The sequence below is a fragment of the Thermothelomyces thermophilus genome, chromosome 3 (genome assembly GCF_000226095.1).
Source record: "Thermothelomyces thermophilus ATCC 42464 chromosome 3, complete sequence".
NCBI lineage: Eukaryota > Fungi > Ascomycota > Sordariomycetes > Sordariales > Chaetomiaceae > Thermothelomyces > Thermothelomyces thermophilus.
This window is the reverse complement of record NC_016474.1, coordinates 3357809-3375916: the sequence shown is the minus strand read 5'-3', so window position 1 is coordinate 3375916 and position 18108 is coordinate 3357809. Positions and strand designations below refer to the sequence as shown.

At 57.2% G+C, this 18108-nt stretch overlaps 3 protein-coding genes across 3 annotated transcripts; 1 reads left to right on the top strand and 2 right to left on the bottom strand.

Moving 5' to 3' along the window:
• Window positions 1–28: 28 nt before the first annotated feature.
• MYCTH_115624 (Serine/threonine-protein kinase tel-1-like protein) lies at window positions 29–9570 on the bottom strand (the record flags this gene model as incomplete). The annotated part of the gene is made up of 9 exons (XM_003663230.1): window positions 29–291; window positions 383–2850; window positions 2907–3958; window positions 4049–5722; window positions 5909–7377; window positions 7489–7724; window positions 7840–9201; window positions 9261–9303; window positions 9513–9570. The coding sequence occupies 9 exons, from the start codon at window positions 9568–9570 to the stop codon at window positions 272–274; spliced, it is 8382 nt and encodes a 2793-aa protein (XP_003663278.1). The 3' UTR covers window positions 29–271.
• A 917-nt stretch (window positions 9571–10487) lies between these two features.
• Window positions 10488–16135, top strand: MYCTH_2304994 (uncharacterized protein). Its single transcript, XM_003663229.1, has 4 exons — window positions 10488–10783; window positions 10860–11489; window positions 11549–15879; window positions 15986–16135. Exons 1-4 carry the CDS (start codon window positions 10600–10602, stop codon window positions 16043–16045), a joined length of 5205 nt encoding a protein of 1734 aa, XP_003663277.1. The 5' UTR covers window positions 10488–10599; the 3' UTR covers window positions 16046–16135.
• A 694-nt stretch (window positions 16136–16829) lies between these two features.
• Window positions 16830–18025, bottom strand: MYCTH_2304992 (uncharacterized protein). Its single transcript, XM_003663228.1, has 2 exons — window positions 17301–18025; window positions 16830–17242 (listed from the first exon to the last, which is right to left on the bottom strand). Exons 1-2 carry the CDS (start codon window positions 17650–17652, stop codon window positions 17013–17015), a joined length of 582 nt encoding a protein of 193 aa, XP_003663276.1. The 5' UTR covers window positions 17653–18025; the 3' UTR covers window positions 16830–17012.
• Window positions 18026–18108: the final 83 nt, after the last annotated feature.

Sequence of the window (18108 nt, the reverse complement as noted above, 5' to 3'; positions counted from 1 at the left end):
TACCACACACACAGCGAGAGCATGGAGGTAGAGCAAACCAGACGCTCCCTAGTATCTGACTGCCTAGGACTCGAAGAGAACTCTAGAATCCGCATTGTATGTACATGTACCAAATTCGCCGGCAGCGGCATACATCCGCCATGTGAGCTTAATTAAAGACGACAGGAGATGCAAATGAGTACATACATGCCATGCCAATATGTATGTTTCAGCAACCGAAGGATATCTAACACGCTTTGGCTCGTCCTCCCCCCATCCCACGACACATCATTCAAGCATAGGCCGCCCAACCTGCAGAGCGTTTAGCGTTTATTCCACCAAAGAAAGGAAGGGAAGCGGGGAAAGTTTCGGACGGCTAATGGGAGGGAAGAAAGAGCCTTACCGGAATACAAGACCGCCAGGTTCGACACGCTCGTCGCCTGGTTGATCAGGTCGTTCACCGTAGCCATGACGCTCAACGTCCTGCTCAGCTTCTTCTTGACCACCTCGATCGCGCGATCCGCCTCGCTCGGCTCGTTGACCGACTTTGCCGCCTTCTTCTCGCCCCCGGCCCGGCGGCTCACGTCCTCGCCGCCCTCGCCCCCGCCCCCGCCGTCGTCGCCGCCCCCGCCGCCTTCCCCGGCGCCGCGCGCGTTCTGCAGCTTGGCCATGCGCACGGGCGAGATGGACCACTGGTACAGGGTGTCGTGCCGCAGGCTGTCGAGGATGGTCTGGATGGACGCGGCCTCCTCGCGCAGGGCGTCGAGGGTGAACTCGCAGCAGCGGCGGAAGACGCCCTCGGTCTTGGTGATGCCCATGCCGTCGACGATGTCGCGCGTCAGCCGGAACGGCACGAGCTCCGGGACGGGCAGGACGCGGCCCATCTCGAAGGCGACGCCCAGGTCGATGTGCACCACCTCGCCCGTCTTGGTGTCGAGCAGGATGTTGTGCCCGTGGCGGTCGCCCAGCCCGAGCACGTGGCCCAGCATGGAGATGGCCGCCGTCGTGCGGGTGTAGGCGGTGCGCTTGTGGAACCATTCGTCCGGGTCCGGGAAGTATTCCATGAAGAAGTAGCGCATCACCGGGTGGAACCGCTCCGTGACTTTGCGGTATACCGCGATGCGGGTTTCCGTCGTCTTGGTTTGCGCGTTGGAGATCTCTTTGCGGCATTGCGACCCCTTGAGGTCTTTGGGGTAGTACCTCTCGTGCGCGGGCATGAGGTACTCGTGAAGGGGGATCGTGTTGGAGACGAACTCGATGAGGCCGGATGAGGAGGTCAAGGGGAGCACCTTGTACGTTCTGACGCCCAGATTCCGCTGTCTTGTCGTCCGGTGAAGCTTGAGAAGCTCCGAGACGGCGGCGAAGACCTGCTCCATGATAGCGTCCTGGCGCAGGTCGTCGTTGCCTCCCTTGACGAGCTGTTTGAATCGCTGGCCATTGGTGCCGATGGCAGTGATGATCTTGGGCGCGCTCACGCCCGAGGCGATGGACATGTCCGGCTCGAATTTGTGAATCATCGGCACATGCGAGTAGTCCTGGCTCGCTGACAGCTCTATCTGCATTGTCGGCGGTGGTATGGGGTACTTGGCAAGGATATTCAGGAAGCTTTGTCCTACTGATGAGTTCTTGATCGCAACCTTGTGTCCAGCTTTGTACCGGTTAGGATCGCGGTCCATGGCGAGAGCGTGGTAAGCTCTGCTCGTCTGGTCGATGGCCGGCCAGATCCTGGACACCGCCTCCGACTTGGTGAGCGCCTTAGCCACCCTGTCGGTTGCCTTCTGGCGGGAAACCGCCACCTCATCCTCCTTGTTGACGCGAGTCCTGGCGCCGGACCAGATGTGGTACATTCCGTGGTACGGGTGGTCGACACAGATGCGGTAAACCAGATCGATCAAGAGCTTTTGGAAGAGAACCGACCGATCCTGCAGCCGCGATGAGAGCTGGTTCATTAGGGGCGCAAACTTGCGGGTAGGGACTTTTCCGATGTACTTCTTGACAGCCTCGTTTGAGACGTCCTCTTCCGACTGCTCCAGCCAGAGGGCCATGAAACGCAAGGCGTCATTGTTGTGCTCGTCCGAGGCCGCGAGTGAGAGCAGATAATTCTCCAGGCACAAGCGAAGGAATTCCGATCGACTCTGCTCAACTCGCCGGAGCTCCTGTTGGTCGAGGTCTTGCCACTGTCTTGCCTTGGCAAGATGGCTCTGGTACCGGTTCTTGTGCTGCGAGTCCTTAGAGTTGGCGATCAGGGCCTTCAGTTGTTCGACTTCTTCGTCTTTGCCCTTCTTGAGATTCTGCAGGCGTGCTAGATCTTCCAAGCTATCGGGATTTTGGAGCTGCTCGTCACAGAATACGGCGAACTGGTGGAACACCCGACCGGCCTCCTTTCCCTCGATCTTGCCCCTCAGCTCTTTGAGCGCGGGCTCGAGATACTTCTTTTGGATACTGTCCGGGCTTTCCAGTCTAGCAACCGAGACTTGGTACCCGATCTTTGACAGGAGATCCGGCCGGCTAACCGGAACTGTCTGCTTCTTCAGGGACGAGTCTTTGTCGATGGCTTGCAGCATCCGGATCGAAGTAATCATCTCTCCTTGGTCCCACAACGAGTTGGCAGTCTCCATCCTGATAGCAGCATCGACGCTGAGGCCCAATGACTCGCTCGACCGAATGAGATCGGTGAGCGTTGTCGACAGATTCAGAGTTTCCTGATGAGATCGGTGGAAGCGGAAAATATTGGATGAGAGCAACATTCCACGAATTTGGACAAGACGAGCATCTGCCGGAGTCAGTCTCGCCGCCCTCAGCCTGTGATGCTGGCTCCACATGCTCAGTGTTGTTTCCCTGCATGACAGGAGCTGGCCAACATCGGCGTATCTGTCATCGTCAGCGTTCTGTTGCCAGATTCCCCCGGTAAGCGGAGAAGTTCTCACCTTCCACTCATCATCCACTTGGATCGCTTTTCAAAGTCCTGCAGCGCCTGCTCTAGCTCAGACTGATCGGAAAGATTCAGCACATCGTCGAGTTCCGCCAACGCTGCCAGTGCCCCAAGCTGGTGACGCAATGTAGAGCTGTTGAGACTGCGGCTGGTGAGGTGACGAACAGTGCTCCTTAAACCGTCGTGAATAACAGCCCTAACAGCGTCAATGTCGGGGGCTTGATGCATGCTCTGGTAGGCCTTGTACACCGTGACAGCCCAGTTGTCGTTGGTTGACGGAGCGGGGAGGTTCCACATCTCGAGCCTCCTAGCCGTGGTGAACGTCGCATCTAGCGAGTCGGAAGAGCCGTCCAAGCTTTGCTGGGCCTGAAGAAGGGAGTTTGACAAGCCGGCGAGACCGAGGTTGCTGAGGGCTTTGATGAGAGCTTGGCCATCCTGTCGCGCGGCCGAGTCCCTGCTCCGTAAGTGGCTGTCGTACTGCGCACCGCGGAAGGCGAGGCTTTTGCTTCCGTCGTTCTCGTACTCCAGACGAGCCACGACGGTGGATAGAGAGGCTTCCTGGTCGAGGCCGTAATACGCGTCCGGATCGTCGATGTTTTCGAATATTTCCAACAAGACCTCGCTGGAGTCTTCAGCCCTGAGTGCAGAGGATCGCCGTGAGCCCCTGGATGACTCGGAGCTGGCTAGCTCGACAAACAAGAGAGCGACCTTGAACATGCCACACCTCGTGGCAGCAGCAGCTGCGCTAGACAAGTTGACTTCCAGCCAGTGACTCCGGTCCGCGATCGAGGTTTCTCCTGGCAGAGGTTGGGTCCTCAGATAGAGGATAGTATTGATGAGTAGCTTCAAGTTCTCCTTGGCCGAATCAGACGTCGAGTTCAACCACTCTTCAAGCGCCGCTGAGAGTCGTCGCTTGACTCCTTGTTGTTTGTCCAGTTGGTAGGTCAAAACGAGATGAACAACAAAGGGAAAGGCTCGCTCCGCAAATCCCTTTACCTTGCTAAGGATGGGCGGAAGCACCCTCAATGTCACAATTTCGGGCACTGACTGGGCCAAGAGCGTCGCGAGTTGCTGCGACCAGTTTGGACTCTCCAAATGTTTGGCCGAGAAAACCTCCTCCTCGGAAACCGTGTCCACCTTGTACTCATCGGACTTGGGTGTCCGATAAGGATCCCAGTTGGACGAAATCAGCAGCGGCTCGGCAAGACTCTGCTGGCAAGCGCCGAGAAGGTCGTGGTTGTCGTCGCTCACGGCGTCCGAGACAACGGTACGCAAAGCAGCCTCGGCCAGGCCGGCCGTGAAGCAGTCGCCGCTGACGGTGAGCGCCTCGATCAGGTTCAACAACCCCTCTTCCGACCCGCCAATGTCCAACGAAAGCCGGCGGTACTCCTTGAGACGAGACTCGCGCAAGAGCTCGTCTGGAACCTCGCCGGATGCCGCAAACGAGCGGCCGAGAACCCGCCCGGCCCAGGCGAGGTACTCCCCGCTCAATCGCTGCGAGGCGCAGCTCTTCCACACTACGGCGGCGTGGCTCAATGCGCCGTCGTCAGTGTCGATGACATCGAGCCGACGGGATGGCGGAACCTTGAAGACCCCGCAAAGCATGGATAAAGCGACATCTCGTGCTGGCTCGTTTAGGAGCCGGTTCTCGCGATCCCAATCTTCCAGGATCTCTAGGAGCAGGTTGCTCTCGTGGGTTCCCTTTTCCGCATTGCCCGAAGCTCGAATCTGAGCAGCGGACTGCGTTATGGACTTGAAGGCGAGCTTCTGAGCTTCGTCCTGGAAAGCAGGAGAATCATAGCTGGCTAGGTATTTGGAGAACCACGAGTGGAAAAGCTGGGCCTTTGTCATGGTCGCTTTGAACTGGCTCTCCTGAGTCGTGCTCGACTGGCTTGACTCGAGGAAGACGCGAAGGTCCGCTAGAATAGAGAGGGCATAGCCGGCAAGGAATGACGGAGTTTGCCTGAGATGATGGTCTCCTTTCATGATGAGGTATTGAGTGACACCCAGAGCATCATAGGCGCACTCGGGGTCAACCACAAACGCTCGCAGGGAATGAAGCAGCATCTGTAGGGGATATGCCGACGTCGCATGATTGCCGGCCATACATATGAGGACACGGATCTTGCGTAAAACCGAACAAGCATGCAGTGGACCGAGCGCTGGGTGTATCGTATTGAGCAGCTTTCGGGCCACGAAGACGACAAGAGCAGGGGTCCAAAGCGTCTCGGGCTCGTATGGCGTCCGGCTGCACAGATGAAGGATTTCCCTCGGCAGGTACTTCGCCCTGAACGTCGGCTGTTGATTCGGAGGGAGAGCAGCAGGAAGATGCCCGAGCTTCTTGATCTCCTCCATGGTGTTTGCGGCGTATGCAAACCGCTCGTCTCGCCGGAACGCCTTCTCGATGGGGTCTTCCTGGTCGAACGTGTCAAAGAAGGTGGCTATGATGTCGGCAAAGTTGAGGTGGACGTTGGCGAGGAATTCTTCCTTCCCAAGAATTTTCCTGAGCCGGCTCTCGCCAGTCACGTAGTCTGCGCCACCCGGAACGCTTATGTCGTGCGCGATGCTATAAGCAATGATCTTGGTAAAGCTCTGCTGGACCAGTTGTTCGGGGGTCAGACCCAGCGTTTGCGCCAGCTCAAGCGCTTCCCTCTCCTGTCCACGCATGAACATGATGGCGGCAGCCTCTGTTTGGGCGTGTTGGAGGAGTTCGTGGAGGCTCGTGAATCCGAATATGCTGAAGGGGATCTCTTGAATCGAGCCATCTTCGAGCCAGGTATACAGCAACTGGGGCGCGAAGAGTCTAAAGAGCTCTTGGGGCCCAGTGAGCTGTAATGTGCGCGAGATCCTCCTGTAACAACTAGCTGCATACTCCGCCGACTGAGAAATCTTCCCTGGCGTCTCGAAGATGTGGTAGATGCACCGGCGCAGGAGAGTGGGCCATCGACAAGCAAGTTCTGCGAGAGCGAAAAGTCGAAACGCGATCCCCTCGGTTACCCCTGGATCAGAAGGTAGGTTGTGTAGAATGTCGAGAAAGATGTCGTCGTGCGTCTTGAGAACGTACAGCCCGAAAATCTTGGGGATATGGCGTCCGATAAAGTATTTGATATCCATGGTCCCCTCTTGCAGAAGGTTCATGAGGGTTGATCGACAAGACGGCAGGTTCAGGGTGGAGGCGTAAGTTGACTTGACCTCCAACAGGTGCAGAAGCAAGCTGCAGAGGCGGATTTGCGCGGCTGGTGACAGCGAGTTGTTGGGTAGCGAGACTTTCACCAAGTGATGGTAGAGATCCCCCGCCATGACGTAGATTTCCAGGCTTTCATCGGTACACATGCTGATGAAACTATCCATGGTGTCGAGACAGGTGCACAACGCCACTTCACAGCACCAGAACTCGTACCTGCTGACCAGTCGGGCTGCGGTTTCCAAGATTCTGATAGCGGAATCAAGGGAAGTTATGGCGTCCGAAGTGAAGAGTTCTCTCATGAAGAGCCGGCAGGATAGGAACTGCTCTTTTGGAAGTTCGACGAGCTGATCGACAATGGACTCCGGGACGCGTCCAATCTGACCATCGTCTAAGCGTATAGCGTCGAGAAGGTGGATTCGTAGAGCGGTCTCCAGGTAAAAAGCCTCCGGTGTATGACACAACAGTGTATCCCTCCTCGGTAGGGTTCTGTTCTTTGATGATGAGCTGTTTTGACTTGTTTGGGATTCAAAATCGTCGTCAATATCGACGGTATCGGGGTTTCGCAAGGAGGCTTCTCGGCGGGAGCTTTCTTGTAGCGCTTCGGAAAGTTTCCCGAAAAACTTGAGCAGATGCGGCCTGTCTCTCTTCAACGAAACCAGCTCCTTCTCTGTAATTGGGGGGATGTAGGGGGCCGACAACATTAGAACCATGTCGAAGAGATTCTCTCCCGGGGCGGCGTTCAGGATCACTTTGAGGGTGGCATCAACAATGCCGAACAGAGTGGTTTCGAGATCCCTGGACGCGGATGAATTCAGGTTGGCGAGTTCAGGAAGCAGGAGAGCTCCAGTAAGGCACGCAAGAACAATGCTCTGCAGCCGCTCGGTAGAAACGGGCATTGCGCCTTCTCCCCCCCGCTTCTGCCATGACTCCGCCAGTTGATGCAGCTCTTCGATCTTTGGGTAGAGCAACTCGAGTGCCACCCGTCTTGCTGCATGCGACCCGGATGGATCGGTAACCTGAGGGGCATCAGCCAGCTGCTCCTCGGCCGAGCTCGTCGGGCCAGTTGGGGGAGCCGCGTCCTCCTGATCCAGGAGGAGCAGGTACCGGACAAAGTGATGGATTTCTGCTTGGCTCTTCCAGAACTGGGCAATGGGCCCGCCAAACAACTGGAGAGGCGCTGGCATGGCGAAAGCTGGAGCCCCATAGCATGCCTTGAGGAGATTGCTGATGTCATACGGTGTTGCGTGCTTGGCGTGAAAGGAGGCGTATGTCAATTCGGCTGCAGGGCAAGTCAGAGCAGTGCTCTCTCTATGTTGCGAACCGGGGAATTACTCACCTGGACTCCATCGCACAAACACCCAACGGATGATGTGGTTCGAGGTGGCTTGACTTGCGTTGGGGAACATGTTGTTGCGAAGGCGAAGCAGGGTGAGCATGAGATTGAGGGATGAATCGACCAGGACTGACGGACCGCTGATGTCGGCGGTCGTGACGATCTGGTTGACGTCGTCTGCGAGCTCGTGCCTGGGCACGAGTCTCGCCTTCAAAATCGAATTGAGGAGGACGCACGCAGCACGGCTAACGGGGGGTAGAGACAAGGCCCGTACACCGAGGTGCCAGAGCTGTCTCCAAGATGAGCCGAGAGATGCATGTCGTGATGCCTCGTGCGCGGCAAAACTTTGCTTCGTTAGCCTCACAGCGAACCAAAGTCGGCGTCGAGATGAGATGCTCCAGCACTCACCCGGAACAGGCAATCATCGCCCAAGACGCCACTGCGCCTTCTTTCGCCGTAACGGACTTTGATAATTCCGCTATGGTCTCAACAATATCCTCGAGTGAAGGCTCCTGCTGTTTGAGGAGGAACGGCAAGAGCTGCAGAGCGGAGAGACGGACGGCAGGATCCAGTGATTTGAGCTTTTGGAGCATCCTGTTAGAACTGCCGGCGACGCGACGTCTCTTCCGGGCCTGGCCATGATCGGGGTTCTGCTGACTGTGTTCTCGCTGGGAGTACCGCGAGTATGCGGCTTCCAGGACGGCAAGAAGTTCGAGAAGGGCCCAGTTCTGCTCGCCCGCCTGGTTATACGGACGGAGACTAAACACGGCGGTGGATGGGTGATCTGTGGGTAACCGCATGCTCGTGAAGGTCACGTCGTCCAGCTGAAGCCGGGCGCGGTCCTCCCGTTTGGAGTAGTCGGACCACAGAGATTCTAACAAGTCCTCGACATCCTGGAGAAAGGTCTCGCCGACGGCTTCTCGAAGCAAGCCCTCGATGTATACGTGAATGCCATATATCGTCTTGAGCATCTCGTCGCGGACAGAGTTGAGCAGAGCGTCTCGTGACAATGCACGGGGCTGCCACCAATACGAAACCAGGGGGACTAGACTGATGACCAGCCTTTTGGACAGCGTGACGTCTTCGGCCTGGATGCGTTGGAGAACGAGGTTGCAGATCGAGAAGGCTACCTTCTGGAGCTCGCCAATCTTCATCTGCCGGAGTTGAAGAATGTGGAGCACAACGTTCGAGATTCTGTCCGCCTTTCTCGACACTGGGGCGTTTGGGGCGCTTACGAGCAGGTTGACGCATGTCAGGAACTCGATCGCGACCTGGCCTCCGATTTGACCGGACCCCTGCGATAGCGCAACAGAGCCGGACCGTGTGGTCGCGCCCGGCGCCGGAGAGGCGCGAGATGAAAACCCGCTGTCCCGGTCCCGGTCCCCAGCTTCGAGGTAGCGGGACAGGGCGTCGATGCAAAAGTCGACGCATGTGTCCCAGGAGTCGCTTATGGCAAGGTTCTCGACATTGGCCGGGAAGTCGAGAAAGGTACTGAGGGCTTTGACGTAGTCAGTGAGCAGAGGAGCGATGTAGCCGTCTTCGGGTCCCGGGAGAATCTGCGTGATGTGGTCGACAAGAGCCTTGCCCGTCTTGCGCTTGACCTTGGCCGCCCCATGGCGGACGGCCGTCCGCAGAGCCTGGGCACACTTTCCTAGCCTTGCAGCAGATTGCGGTGACTTTCTGGTGCTGAAGTAGGTCTCCTTCTCTAGGAGAGCACAGCTGAACAGGGCCTCATAGAGAGAGTGGTAGGCCTTGTCGTCGAGGGGATTTCTGGCAGGGTCAGCTAGCGACGCGAGAAAGGGGGGTCGGCCGGGGAAACCAAGCAATACCTCGTCGTCCCACGGTCAACGGCATCAAAGTAAGCGAGTAACGCTGGAGATCAGAGTTTGGTCAGCTACACGTTTCCGACATTGAAGACGTCCCAGGGCTCGTGTGCTCATGGAGAAGCTGCAACTCACTTGCGATGGCGTCCGTCCGAGTCTTGACTTTTCCGTTGGTGAGCTGGGCTGTGAGGTGTGTTTCGCGTTAGAAACCTGACTGCTGTCTTACTCGGACCAGTATTCAATTGACGTGTGACCTACTAGCGAGCTGTTTAAGGTTGATCGTGTCACCACCGTATGTATGTGGTGTCGGTGGCATTTTGCCTTGTTAGTCTAGAGAGGGACCAGCCGTGAAGGCTGGTGATCTTGAGGTTTACACTTGGATTGAGCCAGGTTATTGGTCTCGTTGAGCGATCCGTTTGTGTTGCCGAGAAGTAAACAATTAACCGGTCTGGTTTCATAGGTCAACAACAACTACCAGAAGGTGTGCTGACGGAATCCAACAAGGCACTGCTGCACTGGGTCGGGAAAGCAACCGCGCGCAACATGGGTGTTCCGTCAGGCCTCAGGCTCAGGCTTTTTTTCTTTTTTTCTTTTTTTTCCTTTTTTTTTTCTGAGCTATTTAGCTCTGGGATGGGAACCAGGAGGAAAGTTGGACAGCATCGACTGGGTAGCCAGGACTGGATGGTCTAAAGATAGCACCTACTAGTAGTTGGTAGTTGGTAACCTGAAAGTTAAAGTTCTTTTCCTTGTAACTAAGTTTTCGGGTGCAATGAAAGTTCTGGTTCCCCGGCTTCAGCGCTCGTAAAGGCTGCTTGCCGCCTTTGTCTGACTGAGGAATGGGCAACTGCCTGGGTCCGTTTCCTGGTTTCGCCTCCTCCCTCCTGGGGGCAGGAGCCCGGCAGGAAGGAGCTATGACCAATACTCAGCCCGCTGCATTAGCACGCTGCAGCCAGGGCAAAGCCGGCCCACGAGCAGTTTAGAGTGCAGAGCTCCACCGTTGACTTTAGCTTGATCCATTCAGCATGGGCGGCGGCAGAACGGCTCACCGCCTAATTCTTTTGTTGACTGCAGCGAGGTTTGGCGCCTATCGGCAGGCAATTTGGCGCGGGACGGCTTCTTGATCGCCAAGCTCGAAAACTTGACAATTCCACTTACAACCATCGCCTAAGCAATCGACCACGCCGCCCGGGTCTTTTGCGTGCTGAGGGCCCAACTACCGGACGACCGCTCCCACTGACACATTAAGTATCGTCCGACGACTACGAGTACCCCGAGGACCCTGAGCTCCAGAAACGCGGTTGCGGCTCCAAGAGAATGCGCAGCGCCGTCCTTCACCCCGCCGACCATGTCTGAACTGCGCGCACTCGAGGCCCTTCAAGCCCTGCACGGGGAGCTGGTCGCTGTCCGCCAGCACCGGTACGAGGGCCTGCCGGTCCTGGAACAGCTCCTGGACGCGCAAGCCGACGCGTTCAAAAAGCTGATCGACAAGCCTCCGCGAAACTCAGCCCACAGACAATCCCTAGGGACTGGTACGGGCCCACCACTCAAAAACAAAACCGAGATCTTGTGTGTGGGCGAGAATTGGATGCTGACGGCCGGGGTTAGGGAAGGTCAAGATTGACGAAGACGAGTACGCGATCAACGATGACTTCGTCAATGACTGCCTCAAGGTTGCCGACGACCTGGACCTGGACGAACTGGAGGCGGCGAGGATTCTGCTGGACTGCGATGCCGAAGGCGACACCGAGACGCAAAGCCGTCCGTTGTGGGAATGCGCCGTCATTCGTTTCCACCAGGAGCGCAGGTACCTTCTCGACTGCATGCGCCTCATTTGCGAGATAGCGGCCGACGACGAGCTTGAACCGGAGCTACAGGACTCCTTCGGCGCCATTGCCGAGGAGAAGGTGTTTGGCATTCCGCCACCTGGGTCAAGGGCGGGGGAGGCTGTGAAGAAGGCTGTGCCGAGGTTCATGGAGGCCATGCAGAGTGTGCGGTCCATGCTGCATAGCATGATGGAGAAGGCCACGGGGCGGAGCTTGCTGCAGCAGGCCGACCTCGTGCGGGCGCCGGAAAACCAAGAAACGTTCGACTTCTCGCGCGCAAGCCTCGTGGAGCAGCACGAATGTCTGGCAGCAATTCTACACGCCGCCGTCGAGAAACGTCATGCGACCGTCAAAGATTTTCAAGACTTCATCGAGACCCTGAGGAGGGTTGACAAGTACGACCACTTTCTCGGTAAGGGAGACTGCACCGTTCATAGTGCTCCAAAACCCTGCTAACGAGCCTCTCTCTAGTGCACCTGTTCCCAGTCCTCGCGGCGTATATCTCAGCGTTCGGCTCCACCGAGGGAGTGAGCGATCTCCAGCAAGCCCGCCAGCTGAACGGGGTAGTCATCAAGCCGACCGACGACGCCTGGGCCCTTCCACATCTTGGCGCCGCCGTCCGGGCATGGTGGATTGCCGAGTACAGTGAATGGTACTTGGACGACACCATCTACGACTTTCAGGGGATCAACCTCGACGAGGAAGACGAGGAGAGGAACAAACAATTCATGGAGGCGCTAAAGGAGGGTGCCTTCGACTTCATCTTAGCTGTGGCTGCTGATTGTAGGGCCCAGGAATGGCAGGACCCGTCGCGCCTGGGAATGCGTCAATGGCTCCAGCGGAAGTCTCCTCCCCTGGCTTCGGATCCCTTCCCCTTCAGCCACTTTCTCCAGCGGAGCTTGATGGTACACTTGGAGGAATTCGTGGACGCTTGCATCTCCAACCTTCCAGATATGCTTCGAAAACTAAGAACCCAGGAGGATGAGCAGAGACAGCTCAGCCAAAACCACGAGCAAGACTTTGATCTCGAGCGCTTCCTGATAATCGTCTCATATGCCTACGAAGGGCGACCTGACGCGGCCATGTCTTTCTGGGAGGATCCAGATAGCAACCTGGCCGGCTTCTTGCACTGGGCGTCAAGACGAGCATCCACTCCGCTTGTGAGCGCGTTTTGCGAAATGCTGCAGTGCCTCTCGGACAGTGAGGAATGTGCAACGGCTGCTCACATGTTTCTGCTAGACGAGGGCCACCAATCTTCCGGCAAGATGAAGCGCTCCCAGTCATTGACGTGGTCCCAAATCTTCAAAGAGCTGGATTATTTTACGAGACAGCTTCGTGATAAGCCAGCGCCGGCACAGGCCCAGGTCATGCAACGCCCCAGTAAACCTGGAGCTGACTTGGCCGAGACGGAGCCCGAGTCTGCATTGATGCTGGAGTGCTATTTGAGACTGATTGCCAAGCTGACAACAGAGAGCGCGGTTGCCCGGCAGAGGATGTTGATGGACGAGGAGATGCGGCTGGTCGATACACTCTTCAGGCTTGGAGATGGTCCACTACCGGCTCGGCTCCGCGCTTGCATCTTCTACGTCCTGAAAGCCTTGATGACGCAAAAGCAAGTCCCCGAAAGTGAAGCGCTCTGGAGATATGTCGATGCGTGGGCAACGAACACCCTGCCTAACCCGGGAGCCCAGCAAAGGGTGACATACCTCGGGCAGCCTCTCACCCCGGAAGGTCACATGGAAGCAATCTTAAACGACCTTAGCGGTGGCTTCGAAGAGTCGAACGCGTTCATTCAGCTTCTCGCGTCCCTCTTCGCCCCTCTTGATGGCCCCGAGGGGCTGAACGACAGCCTGACGTTCCCCGAGGATCTGGGGAGTAACATTCGCGCGCCTGGGATGGAGCCCTACGTCGACTTTGTCTTCCGCGTCTTCTCGCAGAAGTCCCAGGAGCTTGCAGATCCTGGTCAGCTCAGAGCGCTGCGCCTCAGCTGTCTCGAATTCGCCTTGACCTGCTTGTCGACTTTCAACGAGGACTTGATCATCTTGGGTAATGAGAGCAATATTGCCATTGACGTGGCGATGCCGACTACCGATCTGGCCACATACGTTCGCCTTCATCCGTTCGCCCGCGTCATGGAGTGGCTGTTCAACGAAAAGGTTGTCAACGCCCTTATTCGCACTATCCACCAAGATCCCGTCAGTCTAGGCAGCGCATCTCCCGACTCGCCTCTGGTTCTCAGCATTCTACGGGGCATCCAAGTCATGATCAAGGCTCTCGACCTACAGGAGACTTATCTGCACCTTGTGCGCCCTCTCGTTCAGTCGGAGAAGCAACGACGCGCTTCGGTGGCCAACGCCGCGTATTCCTCCTTCGAGGACGGTATCTTGAGCCACCTTGGCTTGGTGGTCGACCTGGGCAAGTACTGCAATCTCGGCCACGGTGAGTTGACCCTTGCCTGTCTGAAGCTGCTCGAGAAGATCTCTACGTCCCCCAGGATCATCTCGGCGTGGAACCCGGATACCGGCCGTCTTGGGCACCGGAATAAAGCGATCGTCCAACTTGAGAAGGACGGGGAGGGGCATACCATCGCCGCGTCGCTCGCCGCAAATATCTCTGCCCCCTTGGACCCGGCTCTGGAGGCCGAGTCGGAAAATTACGTGATCAAGCTGTTTATTCTGGATTTCATCTACGAGTGCCTCAAGGCGACGCCCGACCAGCCAACCATCGCTCACCTCCTCCTCGGTTTCCACTGCGAGCTGAACCGGCTAACCATCGAGCCGAGGGGGGCGTTTGACGCTCAGAAATCACTGTTCCACAGTCTTCTCAATATCGCCATTGAAATCTCGGTGTACGAGGAGGAGCACGGCATGCGCGGGTACCTGATCACCTTGAAGTACCGGATCCTGCGCATCTTGCAGATTCTCTGGAAGTCTCCACTATCTGCCACTCTGGTTATGGACGAATTGAGAGCCACCAACTTCCTCTTCCACATGCTTCTGAGGGAGATCCAGATCCAGCCGGACCTGAGATGGGACGACTTGCAGGCGGACAACCCCGAGTTCCTGCTCTCAAACGCCTCGGTCGCGTATATCGATTATCTTGGGGCGCGAGCCATGATCTTTGAGTACATCGGCAAAGAGCTGTGCAGCGTCTCGCAGAACAGGATACCCTCCGTCAAGCGCCAGATCTTCGACGCCTTGAACGGCACGATCAAGATGGACAACCAGGAGCCTTTGAGCCTCGCCAACATCTTTGATTTCTTTGACTTCCTCAATCCCGACGCCAACTGGGACGTTCCGCCGCCGCAATTTGTCTTCTACAAGGACCTCGACATCAGACCGTCCGCCGTCGAGCATCCAGAGGCGGGGTTACAGTATAACATTCACAAAGTACGGGAGACCATCGCGCTGAAGCGGAACGAGTTCAGGGACTCGTTTCAAGTAATGACCCCGCAGCATCTGGACGCCATCGAGACCGAAGAGAGAGTATTGGTCGAGTACTTGACATTTACCAATCGTCAGAAGCTGTTCGGCGCGGCGAGGCTCACCCTGCTCAGGGCGTGGGCCAACCTGCTCCTGGTGATGTTCGAAGCCAACGACTTTAAGGGCACGCATAAGATGGCGTTCCTGCTGCAAGCACTGCAGGCCATCCTGCCAACCCTCGAGGCCTACAGCACGCTGAGCCACGCCGAAGCATTCGAGCTTGCGCGAGTTGCCAAAGTGCTCCTTTTTAAGCTCGACCTCGACGATGATGACGACAGCTCCGGCTCGGCAGTGGAAAGAGAGAGATTTGCCATTGGAAACCTCATCAGCGACAAGCTCTTCCAGCTCTTCCAGGTCTGTCTCAGCTCCATTAGCAAGTGGGCAGGCAGTGCCGAACTCCGCTCGCTGTACTATGGCATCTGCTACCGCTACCTCACCGCCGTTGTCGACAGAGACGCCACGGCGGCGCCAGGGCCTCGCAGCCGCGGTCTCGCAACTGCCCGTGCCAGAACCTTGAAGGCAATCCAACTCCACGGCGACCGCCTCCTCAACGTGATCTGCGACGACGCTTACGGTAGCGATATTACCTGCCAAACCGCCGCTACCGTCCTCCTTTCGGCACTCGTCCACACCTCGCGGCGCTCGGACGACGATGTGACCATCATCGAATCTCTCAACCGTCTCAACTTCCTCGGCGTCCTCGTCGACTCCCTGAAAACCATCCTCACCGACTGGCTCTCCGTCATCAGCCCCCCCGCCAACTCCGGCCCCCCGAATTCCGCCACCCAACAGCAGACCGAACAGTACCTCTCCGCTAAGCTCGCCCTCCTCCTGCAGATCGCCCAGACGCGGCCCGGCGCAAAGTACATCCTCCAAGCGAACCTGTTCCGCGCCCTCGAGATCGCAGGCGTCTTCGCCGCGGACCCGGAGCTGCAGGTCGACGCCCGGGATACCCGCGCGCTCGAGAAGCACTACACGCTGCTCGTGGCGCTGGCGCGCATCGTCGGCGCGGCGGTGCTCGCGCGCGGCGCGCACAACGTGGTGCAGGGGCGGCGTTTCCTGACGCAGCACCGGATGCTGGTTGTGCATACGCTCAAGCGGAGCGCGGGGATTGGGATGGGCATCGGCGGCGGCGGCGGTGGCGGTGGACAGTGGCAGGGGCAGGGGAATGGGACCAGCCTGTTTGGCGGAAGTGTCGTGGCGAGAGGGGGAGGAGGGGGGGGCCAGGATGACGCGGAAGCGCAGGCGGCGCTGGAGGAGAGGATTGACGAGCTGGCGGAGGCATTCATGCTCCTGATCACTGCGACCGACTTTTTGGAGGTACGTTGTCTGCACCTACCTTGCGCATTGCCGACGTTTTTTTTTTTTTTTTTGTTTTTTGTTTTTTTGAAAGGAGACACTGGACTAACACATCTTGATTCTGCAGTATGAGGCGGGCCAGGTTCCTGCTGAGAAGCCGAGGGTGGCACCCACGCTTTTCCATTGACGCTTCTCGTTACGAGGGCAAAATATCCTTGTATCATTGAACGGCAACGAGTGGCGGAAGGAGGAATGAATAGAGGGAAGAAGGAAAGCAACTTCTTGAACCGAGGGTACGGATTGACTTCTTCATTGTTTCAAAGGAATATGTAACTACCACCACCTGTCTTGCGGTCTGCTTTTTTCATGGGGCAGTTGAAAAGAAACCGGCGAGGCGAATGTTGCGCTTCTTATGTTTGGACTGATTGCACTCCCGAGCGAACTCGCAAACCGAAAATGGTCAGTTGCCGCCGGAACTGCGGCATTGCACCCTTGACAAGCTCAACGCCTTCAAAAGGAGAAAGAGTCATTTGTGATGCGTAGTCCTATAAAAGAAGATGAATGCCCGTCTAAATGCCAAATATTCCGACCCATGCCGAGAAAAAAAAAACCAACCAGACCCTGCCGTCTAGACACCCAGCCAGCGCCCCGTGTTCACAATGCCATCGATGCGTGTCAGGATTCCTGCACCCGGGGGTATATATACAACAGACAATCGCAACGCCAAATATCCGCCTGTCACCCCACCTCATCCTTCCCATCGCCGATGCAATATTGAACGCAAAGATACTCCCGTAGTGGGTGCCCGAAATAATAAGATATGGTCTGAGCAGGTGATGAGGCGCAGCGAACGCCGCAATCCGTTCTCCAATGTATCTTGGCGTCCGTAGGATCTCTTGAACGCGTGAAATGCAGCACCCTGGCTGCCGGGATATTGGATGAGAGAATGAAAAAAAAAAAAAAAAAGGTGAGACTGCCGCCTATCAGAGTGCGGCCACCCGGTGAGCCACATTGCTCTGCCTGGAGACCATGGAACACACGGGTCTGGTGATAATTCCGGACGCTGATGTGCTCCGCCCTGGGTCCCGGAATGCGGACGCACAGACAGCTGTTGGTGCAGTTTGGAATGTGTCGCCTAGAGTAACGACGATGGTTCAACGCGACGATGGCCCGTCGCGGCCGGTAGTTGATTGCTCCCTTTTGACTCCTATGGTTTTCCTGGTCATCAACTTGAGCTCGAGAGGATAGTAGCCCTTCGCTTTCTGGCCAAACTTAGCGCCGGCGGCCGGCTGCCTATCGATCTTTTGGCGGCAGATGGGGCATATACGCCTGCTGTGGTCCATGTTGAGAGCGGAGTGAAGACAGGCGGAGCAGAATAGATGCCCTGAGACGACTGATAAGTATGGGTGCCAAGTCGTGCCGGTAGGGAAGGGTTGGCTTACCACAATGAGTGACCGTCAGGTCCTTGGCGCTGTCCATACAAATGACGCAGTCGAGAGTAGACATCGTGACGTATTTCTTGTTTTCTTCTTGGCTGTTGGAGGTATTGGGCGGGACCTCGGTCTTGTCCACCAGATCAACAATGTCTGCGCTGGCAGAGTCGCCAAAAGGGTCGTCGTCATCGTTGAGGTCCGGTTCCCGCTTGCGCTTGGTTGCGGATGAAGCCGACTGTGACTGTTCTGGTTGTGCGGAGCGCGACGTGGGTTGCTGCGACGGCTGGGTTGGCTGGCTGGGAGTTGAGGGCATTGTCAAGTCGTTCGGGCGTAGGCTTCTCCTACGAGCGTTGGCGGACATGCTGGGCGACGTCGGGATCCGCTGGCGACCGTCGTGCGCGAAAGAGACTGGTCGACGTTGGGAAGGCCGCGCGACGCGATCAGCGACAAGATCTACAGAACGTGAAATACCGCCTGCCCGGTGCTGATGCGGCAGGCGCTGCGAGGCGGCCGAAGGGCTATGAGACGGCCTTGCGGCGCTGCGGAAATTGTTTCCGTGACCCCGCTGGCGGTTCGAGATCGTAGAGGGATTTGGGAAGCGGCGAGCAGGAAACACGGTCGAGACTGCGCGGCGGGTCGGAGTTGGAGTGGATGTGGCAAAAATGGGAGGACGGCTGGAGGCGCGGTGCGGGAGGAAGTTGAGCTGGAAGAGACCTTGATCTGGACCCGCCCGGTCCCCACTGAATGCATGGGGGCGAGAAGGCTCGGGGCGCCGAGCCTGCGCCGGGGTCGACCTATTGGAGCTATTGGGGGCGGC

Coding starts and splice junctions, on each gene's coding strand:
- MYCTH_2304992 (XM_003663228.1), bottom strand. CDS start 17,652: ATGTCCGCCAACGCTCGTAGGAGAAGCCTACGCCCGAACGACTTGACA. Junction 17,243..17,300: donor CCTGACGGTCACTCATTGTG/GTAAGCCAACCC, acceptor CAGTCGTCTCAG/GGCATCTATTCTGCTCCGCC.
- MYCTH_2304994 (XM_003663229.1), top strand. CDS start 10,600: ATGTCTGAACTGCGCGCACTCGAGGCCCTTCAAGCCCTGCACGGGGAG. Junction 10,784..10,859: donor CAGACAATCCCTAGGGACTG/GTACGGGCCCAC, acceptor GGCCGGGGTTAG/GGAAGGTCAAGATTGACGAA. Junction 11,490..11,548: donor CAAGTACGACCACTTTCTCG/GTAAGGGAGACT, acceptor GCCTCTCTCTAG/TGCACCTGTTCCCAGTCCTC.